The following is an 8,221-nucleotide window of genomic DNA, read 5'->3' as shown; positions in this document are numbered from 1 at the left end:
AAGCAGTTTGCTTGTTGTTTTTGATCATTAACCTATTTATGGATGTGTAAATGCTTTTTCTATAGATGTTCGCAAATCCGACTTTCACATATCAGCCTATACCCCAGTCCACAGGGGGTCGGATATGCGACGTTGTACTGCACAGTATATTACATGCTGAGTGAGGCTTGCGTGGTGATTTCTCAGATGTCTTTTAAATAGTGATACTGCTTGCCTCAGAGTATTCCTTGTTCTGTTCTCTGACTAAATAAATACCACAGTATATTTGCCAATTTTTCTGTAATTCTTAGTGACAGAGATGAAAAACAAAAAGATTGTTGAGTGATTTAAATGCTGTTTCGGGTGTATGTTGACATTTTTACCTACAGACACTGTTTGGATAATTGTTACTATTAAGGTGTAGTAATATTAATACATCAGGTAAGTAAGTTGGTCTATGATGTCATAGCCATGCGGTAAGACAATTATTACCACACAGTCATGTGATTTTGTTCAGCCAATCACAGCACTTAATTTATCCAAGCCATTTTATAAGGGAAGCTATATTACAGTAAATGGGAAATGTATGAGATGGGATTTTCAAATACAGTGGTTAGTGATGTGAACATCCTGAAGTTAATACATCTGAAAGGTGTTTGAATGAGCCCCCTTATTAGGCAGACTGGCCAATACAATACAATACAATACAATACAATACAGTACAATACAATACAATAGCAACAGCAAACATGAGTGAAAGTGCTGCGTAAATAGCAAACAAAGGCAGATTTTATTTATTTATTTCAGAAAAACATCATTCACATTTCATTTATGATGTTATGAAAACTAAGACTCATGCACACCTGTGATTTACATTCTTCATTTTCCCCAGTCTTTTACATTATTGCAGAGTATCTGTAAGCTGTAAGGTTCAGCTGTTATTAATAAGGAAACGGTTAAAGGAACTTCCAAAATATAATGCAAAGGTTATTGCTGATTAATTCAAAGATCATTAATTGACGTTAGAACTAGATTAAAACAACAGTACTCAAGTAGAGTATTTTTAATCATGTTTTCATAAAATGATAGATTAAACAGTAGATTAAATGCTGAATAATTCAAAGCTGCTTATTGACATTTTTTTCTGTTTATGCAAAGCTGATAGTTTAGAAATGGATTTAACAAAGTGTACAAAGAGTATGATTTGAATTTTCATAAATACAAAAAGTAACTCTGTGAGAGCGCTGACTGGGTGATACTTCTTGTATCTGGGACCACAGCCTCGTGCTGCTCCCAGTCTCTCTCCAAACAAAGGAATCAACTTCCCTATATACCAAGTGACTATTCTCCGATTAGCAATCAATTAACCAATTGAGTAATGGGCTCAGCGTGCTTCAGGTGTGACAGGTGATACTCTACATTCTCTCTTGAAAGGGTTTTGCAGCCGTCAGCATTTGAGCAAACGCCTCCAACAGCAGAGTTCCTTTTATTTGGTTAATTTCCTCCTCGAAGTAGTTTGAAACCACAAGGACGTTGCTCATTGAAATTCTCATCTCCTTTGCTAACATTTCAATCTGAAAGAGAATGAAGAAAGTATTAGTTTAGAAAGAACAGCATATTTCAATGCCTGCTGCATGTGTCGTGTGAAACATGTTGTACTTGATGTCCTCCAGAAATACTCCAGAGCGATTTTCATTTTTATTTTACAGCTTTTCTTTCTCTATATTTCTTTGTTTTATTGCCACACAAACAATTGCTGTTGTATTAAAAATAAACACTTGAATATTTGGGTTGACCCTTGACCCATCCAAAAAGGATGGCTGTTTTCTGGACGTTTGGGTTTTACTGTATTTCACCAAAATCAGTTGATGTTTATAAGAAATGATTTTAACTTCACACAGTGCTTCTTTCCTGTATCTAGTGTTTATTTGAAGAAAAAATATATAATAAATCACCCATTTATCAGTTCAGGTCTAGTGCTACTTGGACTCTTGGAAACTAAATCTTCTTGAAGAGCCCTGGATTTTATTAGCGTATGTTACAATCCATGTTGATATTGTTTTGACTCACCTTTTGTTTTATATCTCTTCTCCTGTACAGATTTTTCAAATCCTCAGTCTTCTCGACAAGTTTATCAGCGAATGTAACAAGCAGCTTGCATGGTACTCCTGAAAAGTGATTGTGACAGAGATCGAATGAGTCTTAGTGTTAGATCTCCCTTTCGACCTGTGAGAGCACGGTGTACGAGGAACAGAGTACCCTTAATGAAATGGCACGACAATTTATTCCGTAGGGTAGATGGAAGTCGGTCAGTTCGGAAGGGGGCGGAGCTATGGCACCCGAGCTCAGTGACCCAGACGGTAAGCGGCGTGGCATCCGAGGACTGGAGGAGCGGATGCGCTCGTTAACCTCGGGGTCATGGGCAAGGGTATAAATAGGGGGCATGGCTTGAGTGATCTGTTCCTTTGCATATGGTTAAATTATATGACCAAGAAGGAGCCCGTTTGTGAGATCGACCGTGAGTGTTTTGTGTCTGTGTTCTAACACTGTGTGTCTTGTGTGTTGTTGTCTCACTAAAGATTACTGAGCACGATCCGGAGCTGCAGCCGCAGGCCAGCGACAAACCCGGACTTCACCACTCACCTTTTCACTACTGGAACTGTCTTTTGTTTTGCACCTTTTAGCACTTAAATCACGCACTGTCTTTGTGTTTGTGTTTAGTGTGGGTGTCGGAACGGGACTTTGGGGTTGCGGGTCAAACCCGTAGGATTATAACGAGAAGTGATACACGCCGCTGTATCACTTCCAGCATTATTATTAGTTACAGGTTTTGCCTTGAGGCTCTGGACATTTATTAATTTAAATAAACACCCTTGCACCTGTACCAACGTTTGTCTGTGTGATTCTTCTGCACTGCACTCACCTGCACGTCATTACCACTTTGCCACACGTGGTTGTCAGAAGTAAGGATGGACTACGCAACACTGTCGGCGCTGCTGGAGCAGCTGGACAGCAGACGGGAGGTGGAGGAAAGACGGAGAGAGGAGAGGTACACTGCGCTGATCGAGAGGGTCGGGCTGGCAATACCTCCCACAGCATCAGCAGAATGCAGCTTCAGAGCGCCCAAAGCACGGACGCAGAAAATGACGGCGGATGATGATCCAGAGGCATACCTGGTGGCATTTGAGCGGCTGGCTACCACCGCGTCATGGCCCCGACAGTTCTGGGCAAGCCAGCTGGGACCCTGCCTGATTGGGGAAGCGCAGGCAGCCTACCAGGCGATGGGGGATGACGACGCCGCTCAATATGACCTGGTAAAGCTGGCTATTCTCCGCCGTCTTAACATTACGGAGGAAACGCACCGAGTGAGGTTCAGGGAGTACAGGAGGTCCCCGAACGTACGCCCCAGGGTGGTCGCGCAGAAGCTCTGTGACCACATGATACACTGGCTCACCCCGGCGCTAAAAACAACTGCCCAGATGGGGGAGGCCATCGTCATTGAGCAGTTTGTCATGTGGTCGGCGCCGAGACCCAAGGATGGATACGGCGCCACAACCCCGACACCCTGGAACAGGCAGTCAAGCTCGCTGAGGACTTCGAGGACTCCCTGGTATCCGCCCAGACCGGGCTACTCACCCCACCTCAACGGAGCGGCCGAGCCCCACCTCCTCTCTCTGCTCCATCAGCCCCACCACCAGGACCGGTTCAACGACCTCCAAGAGCACCAACCCCAATGGGCGACCTTGCCTCCTCTTCATGGAGACCAAGGTTGGCCCCCAGCTGGGGTAGAGGTGCTGCCCCTGCCCCGTTGCCATACCAGCAGCGGGACAGACCATTTAATACTGTGCCCTCCTTTCCCCCTACCTGTTTTAGGTGCCGCCAGCCGGGACATCAGGCTAGGTCATGCCCATCTGCGATGGAGTGTGACGTGGCCGTCTGTAATCTGGCATCTGAAGCGGGTAAGCGAGGGAAAAATGGTCGGGAGGGGCCTTGTATTGTTAAGGTGATTTTTGGAAATGTGAAAACCCATGCATTAGTGGACACAGGGTGTGGTCAGACCTTAATTAGAGCATCTCTCTTAGGCGGTATGGTGTGGCAGCCACAAGGTCAGGTGGCGATCTCCTGTATCCATGGAGACACGGCAACATACCCCACAGTAAAAGCATATTTATCGGTCGGTCCGATGAAACGTTCCCTGGTAGTTGGGGTAGCGGAAAGGTTACCACATCCCATTATTCTGGGTCGGGACTGGCCCAACTATAAAGATTTATTGAAATTAAGGGCAGTCCCGGCCATACACGCAAATGTGGCAGAAAAAGTAGAAGGGGAAATGATTGGTAATGTTTTTCCCTTTCAAGCGGAAATGTTCTCTTCCCTGTTCCGGCCGAAAAAAACAAACAAAGAGAGAAGGCTGCGGAAATGGGAGGGAGCGTTAATGAGACAAGGCTGGGGGCTGGTGGGAGCCTGTTATAACGGTGAAAAACGTCAGTCGAAGGGGGTCGGAACGCAGTGTGACCGAGAGGGCGAGGTTACTGGGCCATCAAGGGCAGATGTTACTCCCGCCCCGCTCAATATACCGGACATGTGGCACTCGAATGTGAACCTAGTGTGGGAGCAGGACAATGACCCATCACTGGTGCACATTCGGGGACAGGTCCGGTCCATTGAAGGTAAGGATGTTGAAGGCGCTGGGGCACTAGTATTTCCACACTTCATTATCAAGGGGCAATTACTATATAGGGTAAACCTGGCCGCGGGCACAGGACATCCTGTAACACAATTATTGGTCCCCCCGTCTTGTCGGCTGGAGGTCATGAGGCTGGCGCATGATATCCCTTTTGCGGGGCACCTCGGAGTTGACAAGACAAGGGAACGGATATTGGCTCGATTCTTTTGGCCAGGTCTTTATAAGGAAGTGTCGAAATATGTAGCCACATGCCCAGACTGCCAGAGAGTAGCGCCGGGTCGAGTGCGCCCCGCCCTTTGGTCCCACTGCCGATTATTTCCACCCCCTTTGAACGCATCGCAGTGGACATAGTCGGCCCTTTGCTACCTTCTGACTCCGGGTATACGCATATATTAGTGGTGGTAGATTACGCAACGCGATACCCAGAGGCAGTTCCATTGAGGTCCACTAGTGCTGCTGCGATAGCCAAAGAACTAGTGCAGATTATGGCAAGAGTAGGGATCCCCAACGAGATATTGACTGATCATGGAACTAATTTCTTGTCAAATACGCTACAGCAGGTATATAAATTACTAAAAATACGTCCCATCAGAACGTCGGTTTACCATCCACAGACGGACGGTTTGGTGGAACGTTTTAATCAGACTCTAAAGGCGATGCTGAGACGATTTGTGAATCAGGAGCAAAAACATTGGGCATCGCTTCTTCCCTACCTCCTTTTTGCGGTGAGAGAGGTGCCGCAGAGTTCGACAGGGTTCTCCCCCTTCGAGCTCTTGTACGGCCGACAGCCTCGCGGCATTCTCGATCTGTTGAGAGAGGGGTGGGAGGAGCACAAAGGCTCGTCCAAAAATGTAGTGCAGCATGTGCTCCTACTGAGAGATCGCCTAGATTTGGTCGGTCGTTTGGCCCAAGACAATCTCAGATCGGCTCAGCATCGACAACAGCAGCATTACAATCAAAATGCATTAATCCGAACTTTTCGACCTGGAGACAAAGTAATGCTGCTACTTCCCTCAGCGGAATCCAAACTATGTGCTAAATGGCAAGGGCCATATGAGGTGATTCGGGCTATAGGAAAGGTGAATTACGAAATTAAACAGCCCGATCGCCGTAACAAAAAAGAAATTTATCATATAAATTTATTAAAGCCCTGGCAGGCAAGAGAGGTGTTATTTATAGCCCCAGGCAATATAGAGGATGATTTAGGGCCCGAGCTAGAACCCTCTAGCACAAAGAACATTTCGATGGGGGAACAGTTACTTCCTGATCAGCAACGTGAACTACGTAGGTTAATTGAGGAATTTAGCGATGTTTTTTCTAACACGCCCGGTAGAACTAACCTCGCTGAATATGACATTATCTCTCCCCCAGGTGTCACAGTGCGAGAGAGACCTTACCGGATCCCGGAAAGTCGACGGAGTGGCGTTCGCAAAGAGGTATGGGACATGCTCGAACTTGGGGTGATTGAGCCTTCCAGGAGCGAGTGGTGCAGTCCAATTGTGATAGTGGCCAAAAAGGACGGCACCAACCGCTTCTGCGTTGATTTCCGCAAGGTAAACGCTATTGCCAAGTTTGATGCGTATCCCATACCTCGGGTCGACGAACTCCTAGATAGACTGGGGACGGCGAGGTTCATCTCCACTCTGGATCTGACGAAGGGATATTGGCAGATCCCGTTAACTCGTAGTTCTAGAGAGAAAACCGCATTTTCAACACCAGAGGGGCTGTTTCATTTTACAACCATGCCGTTTGGGTTACATGGTGCGCCTGCTGCCTTCCAGAGACTGATGGACCAGGTTTTACACCCACATCGTGAATATGCGGCAGCGTATATTGATGATGTGGTCATTTACAGCTCCACCTGGCGAGAGCATTTGGCTAGGATCACAGCCGTCCTTCAGTCTCTAAGGGCAGCCCGGCTGACAGCTAACTTGCGAAAATGTGCGTTTGCCAAAAAAGAAACGCAATATTTGGGGTTTGTAATGGGGAATGGCAGGGTGAAACCCGTTGTCTCCAAGGTCCAGGCCTTGGTAGACGCGGCAATCCCCAAAACCAAGGCTCAAGTGCGGTCGCTACTGGGGTTAGCCGGTTATTACCGCCGCTTTATCCCCGAGTATGCCACAGTGGTTAATCCCTTAGTTGACCTCACCAAAAAGAGCGCACCAAATTCAATTAAATGGTCAGAAGAATGTCAGGGGGCGTTTAATACTGTTAAGCAGAGACTTTGCCAGGCCCCTGCTCTCATCACGCCAGACTTCACTAAGAGATTCATCCTCCACACCGATGCTTCGGATGTCGGCTTGGGTGCAGTCCTGTCTCAAATGGTAGGCGGAGTAGAACACCCTGTTCTGTACATAAGTAAAAAAATGCTCCCTCGGGAGCGCAACTACTCCGTCGTCGAAAAAGAGTGTTTGGCCATTAAATGGGCTACTCACTCTTTAAGATATTACCTGCTGGGACACTCATTTGATCTTGTCACTGACCACGCCCCACTCAAGTGGTTAAGCACAATGAAGGACAGCAATGCCCGGATAACTCGGTGGTATCTGGCATTGCAGCCCTTCATGTACCATATGGTACACCGTGCAGGGAAAGACCACCAAAATGCGGATTATTTTTCCCGGGAGGGGGGAGTAATGGGAAAGGTAGGTTTAGCCGAGTGTTCCTTCGGCTCCACTCTGAGCGGTGGGATATGTGACAGAGATCGAATGAGTCTTAGTGTTAGATCTCCCTTTCGACCTGTGAGAGCACGGTGTACGAGGAACAGAGTACCCTTAATGAAATGGCACGACAATTTATTCCGTAGGGTAGATGGAAGTCGGTCAGTTCGGAAGGGGGCGGAGCTATGGCACCCGAGCTCAGTGACCCAGACGGTAAGCGGCGTGGCATCCGAGGACTGGAGGAGCGGATGCGCTCGTTAACCTCGGGGTCATGGGCAAGGGTATAAATAGGGGGCATGGCTTGAGTGATCTGTTCCTTTGCATATGGTTAAATTATATGACCAAGAAGGAGCCCGTTTGTGAGATCGACCGTGAGTGTTTTGTGTCTGTGTTCTAACACTGTGTGTCTTGTGTGTTGTTGTCTCACTAAAGATTACTGAGCACGATCCGGAGCTGCAGCCGCAGGCCAGCGACAAACCCGGACTTCACCACTCACCTTTTCACTACTGGAACTGTCTTTTGTTTTGCACCTTTTAGCACTTAAATCACGCACTGTCTTTGTGTTTGTGTTTAGTGTGGGTGTCGGAACGGGACTTTGGGGTTGCGGGTCAAACCCGTAGGATTATAACGAGAAGTGATACACGCCGCTGTATCACTTCCAGCATTATTATTAGTTACAGGTTTTGCCTTGAGGCTCTGGACATTTATTAATTTAAATAAACACCCTTGCACCTGTACCAACGTTTGTCTGTGTGATTCTTCTGCACTGCACTCACCTGCACGTCATTACCACTTTGCCACAGTGATACATTAGAAGTGTTGTGTTATATAGCGTCTAGTGTGATGGTGGATAGAAAAAAAGAAAGATCATGTTTCAGGTCAATCACCTCATTTA

At 46.9% G+C, this 8,221-nt stretch overlaps 1 protein-coding gene across 2 annotated transcripts in view; it reads right to left on the bottom strand.

Moving 5' to 3' along the window:
- Window positions 1-1,061: 1,061 nt before the first annotated feature.
- LOC131706678 (interferon-induced protein 44-like) overlaps window positions 1,062-8,221 on the bottom strand; it is a 66,401-nt gene continuing 59,241 nt past the window's right edge. Inside the window, exons 11-12 of one of the 2 annotated variants that reach the window (XM_059008242.1) lie at window positions 2,050-2,147; window positions 1,062-1,553 (exon numbers count right to left, since the gene is read on the bottom strand). In XM_059008242.1, coding sequence (XP_058864225.1) covers window positions 1,395-1,553; window positions 2,050-2,147 — 257 coding nt within the window. In that variant the 3' untranslated portion in view covers window positions 1,062-1,394. Of the gene's footprint in view, window positions 1,554-2,049; window positions 2,148-8,221 lie in introns of those variants that run through there. The other variant, XM_059008243.1, reaches the window with a different exon arrangement.

Source organism: Acipenser ruthenus, chromosome 36, assembly GCF_902713425.1.
Source record: "Acipenser ruthenus chromosome 36, fAciRut3.2 maternal haplotype, whole genome shotgun sequence".
Taxonomy (NCBI): Eukaryota; Metazoa; Chordata; class Actinopteri; order Acipenseriformes; family Acipenseridae; genus Acipenser; species Acipenser ruthenus.
Note: the sequence above shows the minus strand (reverse complement) of the source record. Positions and strands in the feature narration are given on the sequence as shown.